This window comes from Sceloporus occidentalis, unplaced genomic scaffold, assembly GCF_023333645.1.
Source record: "Sceloporus occidentalis isolate IW3139 unplaced genomic scaffold, rSceOcc1.0.p SCAF_3, whole genome shotgun sequence".
NCBI classification, from domain to species: Eukaryota; Metazoa; Chordata; class Lepidosauria; order Squamata; family Phrynosomatidae; genus Sceloporus; species Sceloporus occidentalis.
Window position 1 is genome coordinate 88,768,694 of NW_028316983.1, and position 20,317 is coordinate 88,789,010.

General features: G+C 38.9%; 1 protein-coding gene across 5 annotated transcripts in view; it reads left to right on the forward strand.

The window, feature by feature from the left end:
- Positions 1-20,317, forward strand: part of PDE4B (phosphodiesterase 4B) — a 330,845-nt gene that overhangs the window by 288,690 nt on the left and 21,838 nt on the right. For all 5 annotated transcript variants that reach the window (XM_089515368.1, XM_089515370.1, XM_089515369.1 and 2 more), the window contains one exon: positions 7,348-7,460. In XM_089515368.1, coding sequence (XP_089371494.1) covers positions 7,348-7,460 — 113 coding nt within the window. The remainder of the gene's footprint in view (positions 1-7,347; positions 7,461-20,317) is intronic.

A 20,317-nucleotide genomic window follows, 5' to 3' on the forward strand; every position in this document is an offset into this window, starting at 1 on the left:
CAAAATAAAAGGCAGTCTGTTAATTTTGAAAGTTAAATGAAGGGTGTTTCTCACATACATGTTTAATTTGGGATTAATGAATGATCAACTGAAACCTGCCCAAATGTCTCTGCATTCACTTACTCTAGGTCACTGTTTTTCTTTCTCAACCACATGTCCAATCTCCAACGTGACTTTCATGCACATGGTTTGTATTCAAGACAATATTGGAAATAAATAATACTTACATACTTTCTGTTGGTTGGCCTGGAACTTTCCAGCCTTCATTTAAGTCAGGCACATTTGTGACAAGTATCTGAAAGAGAAAGAGCTGGTGGGTAAATAATTATGGTAGAACACACATAACACATATTAACAAGTAAAAATATTAAGACATAATGTATTATATTTACATACAGCTAAATGTGAGGCTCCTTGGAAAATAATAACACAACTTGCTTCTTTCCAGTCCAGAATGTTTTCTGCAGTGACCTCACGATAGCATTTATGTGAAACTAAGGCCCGTTACACACGGGCTTAAAAATACGCGCGCAGCGCGTACTAGGATTAAGGCGGGGCGGTGCTTCTGCACTGCCCTAGCCCTAGTGCGCGCTGAGCGCGCTCAAAATGGCAGCGGCCATTCCACATGGCCGCCGTCATCGATACGTCACGGCCGCACCACCTCCAAACGAGGCGGCGCGGTTGTGATGTATTGGGGTCGCGGCAGGGCACCTAGGGCGCCCTTTCCGCGACCCCGGAAGGAGCTCTGTTTCGGAGCTCCTTCCTGATTTGGTCCGCTGGGCGCAGCCTTTAGACGGCTGCACCCAGCGGACCAAAGGAGAAAGGGGCCAAACTGCCCCTTTCTCCTTCTCCCCACCGCCGCGGGGTGTCCTTGGGGCTTGAAGCCCCAAGGACACCCCTTTCCAGGCTGCGGGGAAGGGGCCTTTTGCCGCTTCCCCGCAGCCCAGAAAGCGGTGGATCGGGGCTTCAGCGGCAGCTGTTCTGGCCACTGAGGCCCTGATCCAGCGGGGAAAGGTGCGCCTACAGGCTGCCCCAAAGGGGCGGTCTGTAACGCACCTATGGCCCCATTCCCACTGGGCACAAAAAGCGGCTCATATTGCCGCGATTCTGACTCAGATTTTTCCCCCAGGTCTATTCGAATCTGGTCCTTCGTTTCCATTATGAAAGGTTGCAAATTGACTCGATTTATTTTGACCCCTGTTTTCGTTCCCATTGGATTCCCCCCCCCCCCACTGTATTTTAAAGCGGAGTAATTTGCTCCTCGTTCCCATTGCCCTTCCGGAATCTCTCTTTTTTTAAGCAGCTGTCAGTCAAGCGCTTAGGCAATTAGACGTCACAGTGACGTCAGTTGCTTCGATGCATTTTGGAGCGGGCTATTTTTGTTCCCCATTCCCATTTGCGTCTTTCAAACCTGTTTTTCTGTTTTGTTTTGTTTTTAAGCAGTCAATCAATCGCATAGGCGCTTTTCCCCTCTGGGAAAAGGAGAAGGAGCCTCCATTCCCCCGAAGTCCCTTTGCCTCCCAAGCTGTCCTGTGTCTTCCCAGAGCTCCTCTGGGAAAGGGAGAAGGAGCATCCATCCCCCCAAACTCCTTTTCCTCCCAGGCTGTCTTCCCAAAACCCCTCTGGGGAAGGGAAAAGGAGCATCCATCCTCCCAAATCCCTTTCCTTCCCAGGCTGTCCTGTGTCTTCCCAAAACCCCTCTGGGAAAGGGAGCAGGAGCATCCATCTCCCCAAGTCCCTTTCCCTCCCAGGCTGTCCTTTGTCTTCCCAAAACCCCTCTGGGAAAGGGAGAAAGAGCCTCTATTCCCCCAAGTCCCTTTGCCTCCCAGGCTGTCCTCAAGCAGGCATGTAATGCAAAGCCGATCTGCTGCTCAGGCAGAGGGGGGAAAAGAAAGAAAAAAGAAAAAAATAATAATTAAAAAATAGTGTTCAGTGGGTCTCCTCATACATCGGTCTATGAATGTGGAGCAGGGGGGAGGTTGCAGGGGGTATAATGTGTTTACCGCGTTTGGAGGTCAATGCCGCAATTTGCTATGTTTAGACACCCAACAGAGCTTCTAGGCGATCGAAAGCTTATTTTTTTTTAAAAAAAAAAAATTTTTCTACACATACAATCGCCTTACCCTGCTTCCCACTCCACCGGGGGAAAGGCTATGCGAACGGGGGGAAATGGCGCCAGCAATGCAGAAAGAGAACAAAGTGGGTGACACCCCCAGGCCAGCTCCTTGAGCACTGCTCCTCCCATCCCCAAGTTCCTGAATCAGACACCCTTGTTGCTCCCATTCATTTGCCCCAAATCAGACTCTGGAGGTGCAGGAAAAACCTCTAAAAAAGTGCAGTTAAATTAAACCGGTTTATCCACCACTGATTCGGGTTTTTCCAGGAAAAATCGATTACATGGGGATCAGATCCAAATTCCAATGGGAACGAAATCAGAGCAATGAGGGTTAAATGCACGCTCAAATGGGAACGATGCCCCCATAATCCATGTTTTGATCAGCGTTATGAGGCAGTGGGAATGAGGCCCAACTTTATTTTAAAGTAGGACCAAATGACTGCAGTCCTTGTCATGACAGTTGAGATCTGAAAGCTAAGGTATTTATATTACTAAAGCCTACAAATTCCATTCAGGTGGTGTATATTCATTTGACTCTGCTCTCAGTTAATTATCTCTGATGACCTAAGCGTTAATTAGGCTGTGGCCTTGTTGTTGGTGGTGGTGTTGTGTGCCTTCAAGTTATTTCCAACTTACGGTGGCCCTAAGGTGAATTATCATGAGGTTTTCTTGGCAAGTTTCATTCAAAGAGAATTCACCTTTGGCTGTCCTCTGAGACTGAGAGAATGTGATTTGCCCAAGGTCACCCTATGGGTTTCCATGGCTGAGTGAGGATTCAAACTCTGGTCTCTGGGAGTCCAGTGCTCAAACCACTACACCATGCTGGTTCTCAGGCTCAAACCTACAGCTTACTATTTTCATAATATGTTGTGTGCAGTTTGTTAATTTCCTCTTAGAATTTTTTTAGTGAAAGGGCAGTAGAAAATCACTAGGCACTGTAGCTATTATACTGGCCTCAATATTTTTTAAAAAAATATGAAGTTACATGCATTAGTTCGTAAAACCTTTTTCATTTCCAAAATGTTGTCTTCAATATTCCATTTTGGAGCAGGGTCCTGGAGTGTGTGGTGGCCTCCCAGTTCCAGGAGTTCCTGGATCACATGCATCATCTAGATCCATTTCAATCTGGCTTTTGACCTGGTTATAGAATACAGATGATTTTTATTGCATTAGTGGATGACCTACACTGGTAACTGAACAGGAGGAGTGTGTTCCTTTTGGTTCTGCTGGACCTCTTGGTGGCTTTTGTTCTACTCAACCACTGTATCTTTCAGGGTTACCTTCGTGAGAATGGCACTTCAATGCACTCTTTCACACTGGATCCATTTTTTTCTGATGGGGAGATCCCAGAAGGTGGTACTGGTTTCAGTCTCCAAATGTTCAACTATGTTAGTGCTGAATTAGGGTTGCCACCTTTTTTCCTTAGAAGTTCCTAATATTTAATAGCTATATTGTAGGCAGGTACATTGAACTTTTTTTGGTATACCTATGTACAGTGGTGTCACTGGAAGTGCGGCAGGTATGGCCTGCACTGGATGACACACAGAAGAGGAATGACATCTGGTCAGGCCCTCCTCTCACTATGTCTATTCTGGCTTCGCTGCCATGGTGGCAGACCTGTGTCAGCATGGTGAAGGCGAGGCCTGAGCATGCCCTTCCAGCTTTGCTGTTTGGCCACCATGCCCCCCCCCCCCCCGAGCAGTACCAGCACCAGAATCACCCTGCACCAGTTGACACCAAGGGTGGGGACATCTCTGTATATGCAACAATTCTTTTGTCCAGTGCAGAAGGATGAGAATTTTGTTTAGTTGACTTTTTAAAAATTAATATTCTAAAAATTCAGAATTTTTTCAAAAAGTCAATGGAAAGAACATGAGATTTTAAAAATTATAATGTGGGAGATGCCTCCTTCCCCCCTAGTTCCATTTCTATCAGCAACCCAGACTTAAGTTCCACTTCCACAAGGGAGAGAGGACTGGGGTGAAGTGTAGTGGCAAACCACGTCTGGCAGGGAAGATTACTTCTGTTGGTACCATTATTGCTACTGCTTGCCCTTCCTCCTTCACACACTTGCAGACAGTCAGGGATCAGGACACTGAGGTTCATGATGTGCAATGATCAAAATCTTAGGAAATGCCTATGTGAAACTCTGACCATCCAAGAGAATTTTTAGAAGGTTTTCATATACCAGCTATTTGTAAGAATGTGCCCTCACTCACAGAAAAACCAGACACATTTCCTCTTTCTTAATGATAATAAGAAATAGTATTCATGAGCCTGAGCCCCATTACTTGCAATGGGGCTCGAGCATACGTGTTTTTTTGTTTTACGCAGGGGTCCGGAATGGATCCCCCACATAAAACAAGGGCGCACTGTACTTGGAAGAAGTGCCATCTCTTTTAAGAATGCTATCTGATCTTCTCTTCTCCTGAAAAAAAGCCTTATCCAAATTCTCTGCTTCCTGTTAAAGCGTATTAATTTGTGTTGAATTCTCCTAGTATTTGTTTAGTCTTTATTGTGCTAAGCACCAATTATATACATTTTGATAGTGTCACAATATGAATAGTTATGGATAATGTGAATATAGTAGATAACTGCACATTCAAATAATGCTAGAATTTTATATCTCTGATATATGAAATAAGATCAAAAATATTTTTAAATGACCACCTTACAGAAATTTTAATAAAGACAATTCAATAAAACAAATGATGATGATGATGATGATTAACTGCTTTGTAACATTGGAGATTATCACACGTGATGCATAGCATCCTTCTCCTGTCCTTAAACTCTGCTAATCTTGTGACTGGGGGCCAAAGATTATCACCCCCCCATGCACTTCTCCCATGAGTAAAGTTCCAGTTAATACCAGTGACGGCTACATTACACTTTACCGACGAGAGAAGAACTCAATTAGACTTTACCCACAGGAGAAGGACGCGGGAACAGCTCCATTACACTTTAACCATGGGGGAAGGATGGAAGATGCTCATAGGGGTGTGATAATCCCCCAATCGCACAATTAGCAGAGTTTAAGGATGGGAGAAGGAAGCTGTGCCTCCCATGCTTGCTAGGGGTGAGTGAGAAATTTGTTGTTTTCACATTTCATTATGAATTTACCAATTCATATCCTCTCAAAGTGATCTGAACACAAGTTGCAGTCATAAATGCATACATTTATGAGTTTGCAGTGTGGTTTACATAAATAAAATCAAATATTTATCGGATTATATTCCTGAGCCATACCTGCTCCTGAAAATAAAATAAAATAAAATAAAATTTACTCACAAACAGCTGTAAGGGTTTAAGGGCATATTCTCACCATGTTTAGGGTTTCAAAAATTGAGGAGGGCCATAAAACATGGTGGAACTGTACCTGGTGCCCCCTAGTGGACATTTTGGAGTAAAAAAATCTTTTGAAAAATTTTACTAAAATTGTTTTTGACTTATGGGGGGCCCAATGGGGCTCCAAAATGGTGGAAATGTCCTCCGTACCTCCTAGAATGTATTTGGCAGCATTTTCTTAACCCTTGGAGGTGCCCTCAAGGCCACAGAAATGACTCTGGGGTCCACATATGGTCCAAGGGCCACACTTTGCCCCACCTTGATCTAAATCACCTTGTTATACCCTTTGTTACCCCTAAGGGCCACATGTTATGGTTGATACTGTTATTTGTGACACATTACTTCTAACGTCTGGAATTAAGCTCTGTGATGTAGCTCCATTCCAGGAGTAAGACAGGAGGTGGAAATGGAGGCAGCTGATAAGCAGTTAAAGTGGGTCCACTGCTCGCACCACAGTTATAGACAGTGGCAAAAAATATATATCAATTTTGTACTGTTTAAAGTAGGGGAATAACAGACATTAGCATAACTAATGATTGTAATAACTATGCTTAGTGAAACCAAATAATTTTTTCCACCTTCTAAAGTTGACAACATGGCTTCTCTCCAGTTAACCACCTGAAAATGAAGTGGTAGACTGAAAATGAAATGGTATACTGGGTGAAATTTTATATCTCCCCTGGATATCTTTTGTTCTGAAGTTCAGAACTTGCACTGTTTCTCTACCAGTGAACACATATGTTCTGGTGCACAGTTTTGGGGTAAAAAAGTGAAATAGTCTGGTCTACGTAAATGGTGATCATGACTTAATCTAAAATGTTTGTTATGTGAGATTATTTTTGTGGGTTTCTTCATAATTGAAAACGCAGTTTACAACATGGTTAATTACTCAATAGGATATAGTCAATGGGTAATACAATCAGATATATTCAGTCTCATAATTGTAATGAAGAGTGCAGCCTTAGGAAATGTTTTGATAAACTTATACTTCCCTAGTCTAAATTACAAGCAAGGGAAAACAGAGTGAGCAAAAACTGTGGAAAAGTTTTACTCCATCCAGAAATCCAGTTCAGAATTTCCTTGCAACTTTTTAAAATTCAATTAAGAGAAGCAGGGTTTCCATTTCACTCATAAAAATATCAGCTATTTCCACAGTTTCTTTTTGTTTCTGCATTACAGTCATTTCATCAGTTTAATGATTATTAATTTAACATACAAACTCCACTTGCCATTATGCAAAATACCTATTGGGGGAGAAGATTCTCAAACTTGCACAAGTTTGGGAAGCCTAGAGACTTAAATGTCATCTGTCAGCTGTTTCTTTCCTCTTTTATTATCTGACACACTTTTTCAAGGAAATAGAAAGGAAAAGATGCAGTTTGATTGCCCAATCTCACTTGATAACAACTTAAAAGTCTCACAGATATTTCATTGCTTTGAATAAGAAATGTGAGGTGATTAATACTTGAGAAGAGAGAAAATCCCCTCTGCTTATGATCTGCATTTCCTCTTCTGCTCTCTTCTGTGAGTGCATCTACAGGCAGAGGAGCCTGTGAGAGAAAGGCTCTCCTCCCCTCTTCTCTAGAGGAAGTTTGTTGGTGTGTTACTGACATCGCTTCTTCAAAGCTAGCAAGAACAAAAAGAGAGACCCGAGCAGGAGGAGGAGAAAGCACACTCACACACCACAAAACCACAACAGCCATTCAAGGCTGAGACGTGCATTGATTTGTTCTACAGGGGAGTGGAACAGGAGTCCGCAGAACTCATGATGAAAGAGCACTGTAGTACCTACAGCAGTGTTGGTCCAAGCTGTGTCAGCGATTCCACCATGGAAAGCCTGCCATCGCTCAAGCCTAACTACATGTCAATGTGTTTGTTTGCAGAAGAACCTTATCAAAAATTAGCAATGGAAACATTAGAGGAATTGGACTGGTGTTTAGACCAACTTGAAACAATTCAGACCTACAGATCTGTTAGTGAGATGGCATCAAATAAGGTAAGAGATTTTTTTTTAAAGCATATGATTTTTTAAAAAATGTTTAAACAATATGTAGCAAGCGGACAAGGTGTAGAGATTTGACATGTCTCTACCAGCAAACAGCTACTGGAGTATAGGGAAGGGAATTAGCTGATGAATTCTTCCATTTCAGTCACCCTCGTCACTTTGTTCAGTACTGTTAGCTCCTGTCATTACATTGCCACAAAGCCAAGCCAAGTCAAAACTGGAGAAGTGCAACTGAGTAAAATCAAAGTTTATAATCAAAGAACATCAGCTTTCAAGTTCTATTTATTTATTTATTTATTTATTTATTTATTTATTTTTGTACTGTTGAAGAAGTATAAAGTGGATGATCTTTAATTTTAGGAATCAAATGAATGTAAATATAAAATGAATATAAATCATATTTATATACCATGAATAATTCCAGAAATATGTACTTGAGTATTCTTTAAGTAAATAGAAATAGTGAAATGAAATCATGTTTAATTCTGAAATCAAGTTTTGTCTTTAGGTCTCAGTCATTTAAAAAAATGAAATGAAGTGGGAAGAGTGATTTGGGACAGATACTTTAAAGTCAATAAATTATGAATTGTTATAAAAGGATCATAGCTGGGACTGACTTCTGTACATCTTTCAGAAATTATGCTTTTCCATAAATTAAATATATGTGAATAATTATAAACTGTTAAGTTTACTCACAATGCAATATATATATGCACTTACTAACTTTTTGTTATGGTGGGGTACATTCTTTAATTTTTCTTGCTTTAATTTTAGTTATGGTATTGTACATTCTAAAAGAAAGACTTTCTAATTTAGTGTATATGTGCATAATGACAATTAGCCATATAAAATGTTACTTCACTAGTGGACATATTTCTTGAAGCTGGAAGTGCTCTGTTGAATGATTGATTGATAGACTCAGGTCCAAAACACACTGCAGAAATAATCCAGTTTGAGAGCGCTGTAACTGCCCTGGCTCAATGCTAGGGAATTCTGAGAACTGTAGTTTTGTGAGACATTTAGCCTTCTCTGTCAGAGAGCTCTAGTGCCACAACAAACTACAATTCCCAGGATTCCCTAGCACTGAGCCAGGACAGTTAAAGAGGTGTCAAACTGGATTATTTCTGCAGTGTGTTTTGGACCTTAAATTTCCTACACATTTTATGACATTAACCCAATCACCTGGCAAGTCTCACTGATTCCTATTTAATGTACTCAGTTTAGGAACTGATTGTGATTTTCCTTCTAAAGAAATAGTTCATTGTCCCTAAGCTCTGTAAACTTACAAATGAGCCTTCTTTTCCGCTGCAGCTAAAGAGTGAAGTCTTTGTGCCTAGTCACGCCTTAGTTGGCTAGTAGCCTGAATACTGATGATTAACAAAGAGCACACCCTCCTTCTCCCTGTGGCTTCGGGCACCACCTCTGCTGTGATCCCAGGCACTGTTCCATGGAACACATGGCTCACGTCTGTCTGAAGAGGAAAGTGAATTATTCTGTAGTGCTGATGCAGGAACCCAGTTCCCCATCTTTTAATCATTTTTGCTATATATGTGGCATTCTTCTGGTGCACTTATTAATACCTGAATATTGCATTACCTAATAAGCAAGCTGTGGAGAGTAAAATATATTTCTCCACTTGCAAAGGTATCAGTTTCCACACAGACTTTTGAAGTTTTCTTCTTAGTCCTGCTTCATATCCTGTATGCTATGTTATTTGCTACAATACCTAGTGTTAGCACTCTTTTATCACTTTTTAAATTTTTTTTATTTTTAGAATATTTATTCAACACTTATAAATCAAATAAATTATAAACACACATTAAACATTACACATTACATTTTTTAAACTTTTAAAATAATTTAATCTGTAATCTTAACTCATACTTCACTGGGAAAGTTAGCATCTTGTGCTTTCTTCTGTATCGTTAACCTGTATCGTTAACACTGCAAAAAATAATCCAGATTGGCAATACTTTAACTGTCATTGTTCAGTGCTCTGGAATTCTGGGAATTGTAGTTTGTTGAGGCACCAGAGCTCTCTGACTGAGAAGACTCACAAATACACAATTCTCAAAATTATATAGCATTGAGCCATGGCAGTTAAAGTGGTATCAACCTAGATTATTTCTGCAGTGTGGAATCAGCCTTAAATATTGATAACCAACACAACAGAGTTTTTTTTAAAGAAATAAAGATGTAAAGTCTGTATGACTTTACACACAGTAAAAGTTAGAGACATACACAGTAAAGGTTAGAGACACACTCACACACACGTTATTATTGTGTTATTAGCAAAGATGGGAATAAAAATTAAGTTGAGTATTTCATAGTGACTTTACTTGGGGCCGAAACAGACGCTCCTGAAAGGGTGGCTTCACAATGCCCCCCTTTGAGCTCCAGATCGGGGCTGTGGCAACTGCATGCCATGGCCCTGATCCGGCTATTTGCCAGCAAAAGGGCGCCCTTTCCGCTGCCTTAGCAGCTTTACGCCGCTCCTGCTGCTTGTGGAGTATAAACGCTGCACTGCCAGAGCATTGCAGCACTGCCCACCATCTGGGCAGGTGGATGGTGTGATGCTGGCTTGGGGGCATTATCAGGGTGTGCATTATCTAAACGCCATGCTGTCTCCAAGCCGGTGCTTACTGCCAGTCTGTTTCAGAACTTAGCCTTCTATCTGACTTTCAGTCTTCAGTACTAATGATCTAAAAGGGGGGAGGAGGGAATAAAGGGTGCATCTACACAGTAGAAATAATGCGGTTGACACAGCTTTAACTACCCTGGCTCCATCCTACAGAATCCTAGAGTTTGTAGTTTTGTGGGGCACCAGCACTCTTTGGCAGAGAAGGCCAAGGGTCTTGTAAAACTATAAATCCCAGGATTCCATAGGATGGAGCTACAGCACTTAAAACGGTGTCCAATTGCATTGTTTCTACAGTGTAGATACACCCTAAGGCTTTGCTTCTCTCAATTTACCACTTTTCCCTCTACTACGTTGTGATATCAAAAGATGTGCCCTTGTGGTTTTTAGGATTTTGACACTCGAGATGAGTCATGCAGCTTGCACTTAACATGAAAGCAAAGGGTGAATTGAGATTTTCTGAGACTTTTAAGGAGCCTCTTAAAAGAAGTTCATTAATTAAGCTATTGTCAAGTTTTCCCACATCTGTGAATTATCTGAATAAACTGCCTTCCTTCCGTCAAAGGCCTCTGTTCAGAGATTTGGTAATAGCAAAACAGTCTGATGTTTTGAAAACAGGATGTTTCAAGCTCCCCATTAGTAAAGAAGAACGGAAAGAGAAACAGTAGAAAAGGGAAGAAAGCAAATAGACCCAGCATGATCCCAAGTGCAAAAGCTGTATAAACAGTGACCCATCTTCCTGACCTCTGCTATTGCTAAGTTCCTGGCCCTATGCCACTGAAGCCCAAACTACGTCATTTGAGAATGATAGTGGGCATGGCACAGCTGTTGTAAGTGTGACTCGAATTTCCTGTCTCCTTCCTGACAGACATAGTTTTGAAAGTACAGCATTGCAAAAACAGTAGACAAAGAAGAGAGGACTGATTTTGAGTGTCTTTATTCAAAACAGTTCCCCAAAGACCATTTGAATATGGGCAAGAGAACCATAGTGAAAGTGTTCAGTTTGCAAAAGACTTCCAGTAAACAAGATGCAAATGTTTTGCAAGTAAAATAACTATGCAGGAACATGAGGAACTTAAAATCTGGCATTCTCCAGTTGAGAGGTCTGATGTTGAAAAAATACGTAAAAGATCAAACCACAAAAATTTATATGTGTTTATATAAAGGCAGTATGCTTCTATACTGTGGTTTGGACATGTATCAGTTTCATAAATTTTGTCAGTCCCTCTCAGCTGTAAAATACAAGTCAACATATTTGCTGTTGCTATTGGCTATTTGTTTACAATATATTTCTTGATTATCTTTGTGTTAATGAATATTCTGACCCTAATTTGTTTTGGTATTGCTCATTTGAATTTTAGAATTCTATCCACAAACAATCTTACAGCCTGATTATTGTTCGGGAACGCTTTTTGCAGAAGTGCTATTTTTCTTGGAAATTAACACAGGCATGAGGCAGATGACTGTTCCCCCATCTTTGCTAGAAACTGAATCACAGAACCCTGTTAACCTATTACCTCATGTAGTAAGACTTTCAAGAAATAGATAATCTTCAACTCGTCTTCATATTATAAAAAATGAAGGCATTACTTCAGTAATACTGTGGGGGTAAGAATTTCAGTAGGTGTGCAAGTTGTTCAATATTGTTTAAAGGTCTGCTTCCTGATAATTCAGTACTGTAGTACACAAGTCAATGTGCTTGTTAAGCTTTGTTGGAAGAAGGGAGAAATGAGTTAACAACCAGTAAAGACTAGTTAAATTTAACTAGTTGTTCTCAAGCCCTGAATTAGTTAGTGCTCTACGTAGCAAATCAATTTTAGAAGCCTTGTTACAGGAAAGGAGGAGTTACTTAGCAAATAACTGGTCACCTTGAACTAGATATTCCCAAAGTCTGGGATAAATTTATCAGACATAAAATTGATACTTTATTCAACTAGGGCAATAAGTTTCTGTTGTGCTGGACAACCAAGGTGCACTGTTTGTTGAAGTCCTTAATAACCCCATTTAGCCTCTGCCTAGGCCACAGTTTTGTATATTGTGTTGTCTAGAGACTGTGCATGTCTTCCATTTTTATTTATGTCATCATCTCTTTTATTTATGAAATGTTTGGTTCAACTAAAGTAAAGTGAGCAGTGGCCTTGGCAAAACAGTACAGAATGGGTTTTTCAGATCCACTTAAATGACCCAAGGAGTATGCATCCCTCCCTCACGTAGGCACTTGCTAAACGGTTGGCAGTTTAGCTGTCTTGTTAGAGATTTTATTGTCTTTTGTTATCTGTAAACTAAAATCTATTAGTGTATACAGAACTTTCATTTCAAAAGGGGATTTCAGTCACACAAAACACACAAGGTCACGCCTTGCTTTTAGGAAGCTAAATAAACTAAACATGAGGGCACTAATGTAAATTCTTGAGGTAACTCCTGGATGTCTGCCAGCTGCCTATGTGCCTCATTGAACAATGTCCATATTGGGAAAGGAGGGGTATCCTATTATGAGTTTGCCAGCTCTAGGTCTTGCTCACTTGGTACGTGATGTTTCCCTTAAGGTGTGCCATGCTGTTCTGGCTTTTCAGTTTACTGTAACTTCCTTTGTTTAATATAAATTTCAAAATACCCAGTGACTAACTTGTGTTACACCTTGGTCAGACAGTTAGAAAACCAACTATTTCCGACCCATTTGTTTTTAACATGTAAGATAATAACTGTGAATCAGGAAATTCTGTCCCAATTTATATCTTCTATATAGTATTCCCCCTGCCTGCTCCGATCAGCTGGTTGGCTATGAGAAGTGTACCAAAGCAATTATGGCTGTTCCTATAAAAAAGAATTCTAAGTAGTAATCAGAACTGCTCCATAAGTATCAATAGATTTCTTTAAATTTGTAGTAGCCTTATAAAAGTTCCAAGGTAAACATGCGCTAGATCAGATTAGTGACTATAAAATCCTGAACTTTATCAAAGAGGCATGCCTATTAATAATAGGTAATAATACCAAATTGGTAATAAATTATTATCAATAAATTCAGTGTGCAGATGTATGGTATTGTTTTATACTGAGGTTCAGGAATGTTCCCTTAGATAATACCTGAACTGTGTTATTTCCTTCACGGTTACATTATTGTAGTTCTAGGTAATGCAACCAATTTATTTAATTGTAATTTGGGTCAATTGGTGTACATTATAGCCAGAGTTGCTGATAGGTTTTGTGGTCACTGAACTAGTGATTGTCTCACTACTGCCATTGGAAAACATTAATTGTTGTTCAGAAGAAGAAGAATCATAGTTTTGAAAGCCCCCATCAGAACTTCAGTAACCATTAATAAAAGAAGGCAAAGGACTTTGTTTTAGCAAAAGGCTGCTTTTCTCCCAGGTTTTTATAAAATGGAAGGTATTTTGCTCTTCAATTACCCAATATATTTGATGATAAGTAATTGACTGTAAGTCAAATTGAGGGCAGGTTTGGGGGGCAAAATTATGGATTTTGACATAATCCAAAATAGGTTGAGGGTCAAACTTAGAGGCATGTAAAAGTATTTTTTCATGGAAAAGTTGTTAATTCATCATTATACAGTAAGACCCCATTTAGCACAGTTTCTGTCATTCATGAAGACCCCTCATGGTGCCTTGCACTGCTCCTGTTGCTCATGCTATCTTATGTTCAGCACTGATTGACTGTATGCTACTCAGCCATTAATCATATTTGCATACTGTCCTGTGCTGATTTGTGGTATAGTACCTGCCTATTAGTCTCTTGTCCTGGTAAAATATTTGTTTGATTTAATAATGGCCTCAGACGCAAGTGTGATAATGTTGGCAATTCAGAGATGCATAAGAAAAGGCTTAAAGTGTTTTCCTTAAGTGAGAAGGTGAAAGTCCATCATCATCCTTGCACTACAATCTGGGACCACCTTCTAATGGCCCTCTTGATTAATTTTCCTCTTCTGACGGTGTTTTCAGCCACTGCAATGTCTATGTTGCTAATTTCAAATAAGAAAAATTGCATTCATGATTATCTACCATTTCCATTATAAGCAAACAGTCCTGGCACGTATTCTTCATGTTAAATGGGGTTTTACTATATTATTCATTATGTCATTATTTTGCACTCTTCTGGTTTATTTTCCCCAGAAAATATATTTGTTGTATCATTATCAGAAATAGTCTCATTTCAGTTTGAAAAAATCTCACCACTAACAGCAGAGCACTTTTTGATCCCAAATGTAAAATGATGAATTTGGGAACAAAATGAATCATTATGTTGGAAGCAGATGTTCAGGGAACTGTACCTTTTTGATGCTTTAGTTCTTGAGCCAGAATTCTAAAATAAATCTCCGTAAGGTACAAGCATACATTCTCTCACCCTTTGTAAGCTGATGTTGATGTTCTCTTTGGAACTGTGTACAAGTTCTGGTTCTTTGTTTAAGTTGGAGTATGGTTCCAAATAAAGAATTTAGTGGGATTAGCAAGAATCTGATTTCTCAACCTGTCACCAGACAATGCCAACTTCTCCCACATGCTCTTTTCCATTGTCTTTCCTTCTCAAGAGGATCTTCTATACTAACACTTTTACTAGGACATGCATTTAAATGCACTTGCCAGATTAGCAGAGAACAATGTTCCCACTGTGGAGATTGTCTGATTACTGAAAAACAAATTCACTACTCTGACAGAATTCTCAGTGTGAAAATGGGCTGAAAATCTTTTTTTGCTCTTTCGAACAAAGTTGCATCTATCTCAACAAATTGTAGGTAGTGTCCAAATCAGCCAGAAGAATAAAGTGTACAAAGATGTCTTGGGGACATTTTTGAAAACTCAGTAAGATACTAATCTTGCCAATCTAGCTGTCAGACCCACCTCCCAAACCCTCTCTGCTGAATTGTCCTGTAATGCTATCAGCATGGCATAAGATTTCCCCAAACCAGTTTGGCATATTCAGCATCAGAAAATACACACATACCCCTTTGTTAAATGCAGGTTTTCCTCTAAATCTTTTATAATTTTTTAAAAAAATTAAAAGCCTAAATTTCCCAATCAAACTCATGGATATTGTAGTAGAGAAAAGCAGAAAGGCTTATTTGCAATTTTATTAGAATATAGGCACACACATTAACTGGAGAAAAATGTTTTCACTTCTGTAAGATCCCTATGCCTTTGATTGGTATTCATTCATCAGGCAGCGATGTCAAAATCTATCAGTTTTGCTTCATTTTTCAAAATTCTACCAGTTTTCTTATCCTAACCAAAAATCTCTATTGGGTTAGAAGATCCTCTTCCTCCACTTCCCACATGGAAATTTGCACATATTTGGGCATGCTCTTTTCCTAATATATACCTGTTACACATTTTATTTTATGTACATTAAAAATTAAAATATAAAATTTGATATGAATTTATTTCCCATGCCTGGCATCTAGTCTAAGCCTTACCAGGTTTACTTGTAAATTAGATGATCAATAAAACTCAGTAAACTAACATCCACAAACTAGCTTAAGGCTATAACCTCTATAGTTTACAACTGTAATGGCACTTCCAATGTGGCCCCCTCTCCACTTTCTGACCTTCAGAAATATGTTAAAGACTTATCTATACCACATTATATTCCATTGACTTTAATTACATGTGCTTGTAAATAAGGTTTTATCTCCTGCAGTTGTTTTATTTTTAATCTGCTTTAGCATTTTAATGATTTGCTTGTTACCTGGATGCTTCTAGATTTGTAAAAACATGTATCCCTTTTTAAAGAAAAATGAAAAGAAATAAGTTGGTGTCATCAGGGTTACAATATCTGAGGGGAAGATCTTAACTCAAACTCTTTATCGTGGAGTTCTGTAGACTGGGAAAAACAGGCTTTATGGGCTATAGCTCTTCTTCCTAGGACACTGACAGCTCTGGACAATGATTGGTCTTTTATTTAAAATAGAAAAGTGTGGCTTTCACACCACACTCAGTCCCCAGAGGCAGCTTTCCTGAACTCTGCACCCCCTATTCCTATGAACTGCCATTTTTTAAGCTATAGGCAGTGAACAAATTCTTCTGGAAGCCCACAGAATTGACAATTCACCTTTTAAAAAAGTTATTCTCCCCCCCCCCCCCGGCATTTATTTTCTTTCTTTCTATCTTTCTTTCTTTCTTTCTTTCTTGTTTTGCATTTTTGACATCCCATCCAATCCTCAGAGGAAAGAAACTGGCCCCTGACCTGGAAAGAAAATTGTCCATACCTGACTTGAAAAGTCTGTTTGATATGAATGACCACTCTTTAGCTAAATTTTTACTAACTGGGACAGAAAAAGATGTGTGTTTGACTTGTTTCTGTTTTGAAAGATTGGACTGAAGTGCAGCTAGAGTGATTGGTTATGTTCAGAGATTGCTAATAAAATGTGGAAATTATTCAACAAACAGGATTTCTACAGTTGGAGACCTCTATTGTAATAGTATATCCTACTTTCTTGGACAAACACCTTCTCTAGTTTTGTGCACCTGAAGTATACTTTCTATTAAAATATGGTTGGATTTGTACACCTAGTTCCCTCTTCTGAGGAAGTGACCCAGTTACTTAATGAATGGCATTTAAAAGAAGCTACGGAACTCTAAGGAATGTTGGATGTGTGACCACTTCCTTTGTAAACATCAAAAGAAACATTCTTATAAGTATTACACATTTTCTTTGATTGTATGTTTTTTATGAATTTCTGGACTTTTTTCATTAAACCTTTGAGCATATAACGCTTATGCATTATAACCTGCATAAGCATTTTTGACACTATAGTCAGAGACACAAGAATTACTTGCCCATGTTCTAAGCTAAAAAACCAGACTCAGGTGTACAGTATTATTTTTCACTTTTGATATTTTGATGTAGTGCAACTTAGCAAACAAGATAAATGAATCGTGAAAGAGGCAAGGTACTATTCTGAACTAAATCTATAAACTGTACTTGTAAATGCATATATGCAATTGTAAATATTCATACAAATGCTACTATCAGTAAAAGAAAATTATGCAGTCAGTGATAATCTAAACTTAAAGTCCATATTTTGGTGATACCCTTGTTAGGCTAACCAAAACTGTCCAGTATTTATCTTGCTAACTTTCAAAACTCACAGGCTTCTTAATCAAGTAAAGATGAGAAAAGGCAGGTGAAAAAAAGAGGAAACCTGATGAGCCTAAAGTTTCAAAATTTACATGTTGGTTTGCAAGGGAATGGTCTGGGTGTAGACGGTAAAAGTAGGCCCCAGCCCCAGAGGCCATGAGATGACTTGAACCAAAGGCAGTAAAAGAAAGGCAATTTGGTCCTCTACTTGAAAATACAAAGCACCCTCCTTGAAAATTAAGTCCAGATTTAGAATACCATGATATTTCCATTCACACAGTATGACCCCTCTGTGCAGGTTTTCAAATGCTAGTTTGTTAAAATATAAGTAATACCATGCAAAGTTCATGTTTATTGAAAAATAATTCCTGCTAAACTCACTAAAACTGACTACATGGTGAGTGGGTTTAGGATAGAAGCCTTAAAGGCACTTGCAGTTCTGATCAATATGTATGAAAATATTACTTTTTGCCAACAGATCCTGTGCATTTTACTTAAAAGGATTTCTCACTTAGTTCTCAGCAGTTTTGTTTACAGTTTCAGCTCGTAGTTAGTCAAATTAATTGAAAGCTGAAATCTTGTAAAAGAACAAAAACACCACCCTACTTTGAAATAAATCACATGAAATTAAATTAAGTTGTGGTTGCATACAAGAAAAAGGTATAGAAAGTGCACATGCTCCAGTCAGCAACATGCAATTTTTTTTCTTTCTCTATATAGTTTAGGAACATGTACATGTTAAGGAAAATGCAACATGGGATATACAGTGAATGAAATAAAACATGTATGTGAGAGTCAGGGTGACTCAGCAGAAGCAATTAGGAGCCACACAGGTGTAAAAGGTAATGGAATTAGCAAGTCCTAAATGCCAAGGACAGAAATGCAAAGTGGATAATTGAACACACCTGAGAATTGTTAAGTGGTCAAGGCTGAGATGATGAAATCATTAATTGTGGGTTGAACCAAGAGAACCAATGAAAATGGATGTACACGCCCACTGGGTGGAAACAGACAAGAGTGGGTGGTATTATCCAATGACTATAATAGTGGCTATGAATCCCAATGTATTTTGTGGGTAGTAGTGGGTAATAGTATTGGATAGTTTTGGAGCTGTATATAGTAGAATAAAGTATATCTTTTATATAAGACTACTGAGTTGTCTGGTGTCTTGGGTGAAGATACAAGAGCCAGCTGGATCCTGAAGAAGTGTGAAGACTTCTGTGGAAGCAAGAGTGAGAAGGCTTGGAGAGTTTGTCAGGGTCTTCAGCCTATTCTCTGTAACTCTGCTGCTTTAGAGCAAAGCTTTAACCACTGGCCAAAACTGGTCAGCGCCGGTGCGTAACAAGGTGGTGAGTTCGAGCCAGAGGTGAAGAGCTACAACTCCCATCATCCCTGACAGTACATACATCCACTTATTGTGACCTACAATTCTGATGTGCTTTTTCAAAACCTATTGAATTTTCCACATAAATATTGTTTAATCAAACATATTTTGGCTAGATTTATTATGAGACCACATCTGTCCAGGCATGCCAGCTCCTGAAAGAATGGAGGGACTCCTCTTCTAAGGGGTCAGACAACTGTTGAACACTCTCTTTCCCTTTTGGCAGTCTGTAGAATGCCTCTTTAAGCTTCCTGGAGAAGAGTTCTTCCCTTCATTTAGTAGGCTGTAGATGTAGATGTGTCTGCACACTTTGTGTAAACATCTATCTGAACCAACCTTTCTCTTCTGTCAGTTGTACAAAAATGCATAAGAAGTTCTATGCTGCACAGAATGTTCTCTTTTTGAAGGATACGCTGCAGTTGGCTTTCTATCATTTATTTTGGCTTGCATCATTCACCTGTTGCCAGTTAAATTGCTCTTTGTCCAGTGAGTGAAGGGAAAGAGATGCCTATTACTGTAAATATAAAATATTAATATTTTTAAAAGAAAAGCCCTGCAGAAATAAGAAATGAAAATATAACTGGCTTTAATGCAAATCTGAAGAAGTGTTTCTCAAAGGTTTGAAATATTTATAATCAATATGGGCTGACTTTTATTGGTACTTTGTAACTAGAGCAAACCTACTGAACCCCATCACTTCAATGAATCTACTCTAGTCAGGACTCAGGAGTATCAGTAGGATGTCTTAAAAACAACAGAGGCACCATCATACTCAACAGTTCTTACAATAAGCGAAACTAGTAGCTAAAGAATTGTTCAATATTGGGTAACATCAATTAGAATGCAAAGGGATCTTGTAACACCTTTGAAACTAAATGTTTATTTTATTTTATTTTAATTCATTTATATGCCACCTTTCTCCCCAAGGGGATGCAAGGCAGCGCACAGATAGAATAAGTATAAGCTTTTATAGATTTGGTCTACTTGGTTTGCAAATATGCATAACATGAAAAGTGGGATCTGTTTTTTGCACCTTTGTGTTCACATTGACTATTCAGATGCACATGGTGTATGACCTTATAAATCACTATATGGATGCAGTATCTTGACATTATTTTACTACCTTGATTAAATGCAGTTTAATCTAATTCTCTGTGAGCAAGAAATAATAACTAAAAGGTTAATGTCTCTTGAAGCATGCAAGTTTTTGTTGTTGTTGTTCAGGAAAAATAACATAAACCAAAATATTGGTCGTGTTCTGTTGTTCTGATGCAATACATTTGCTTTTCCTTACACCGTTATTGATTTAGTGTGACAAATGTTTACAGAAAATTACACTTAGCATTAATGGATTTATGCGTGAAATACAATATGAATCCATGTTGCTGACATGACTGCCTTTCTCTGGACTGTTTGAGATCTATCAATGCTCCAGAAATTTGCACACTGTTACAGTATCAGCTGTGTGTGCAATTTACACTGGATGTGAATGAAGTCACATTTAATGTTGCTGGCCCAATTGAGGGGTTTTTTTGTTTTGGTTTGGTTTTTTGATGCAACAGGTATTTCAAAATTCATCGAATTTCATTTTATGAAGCGGGGCCTTAATGTATCCTTCCCAGGATGTTCCCTCTTTAAGTTCAAAAGTACTGCTGAATAGCACAATCTGCACAGTTCTCAAAAAGTTAAGGTATATCTAAGTACTGGTGAAATGGATAGAACTTGTGCTCAGCTGGG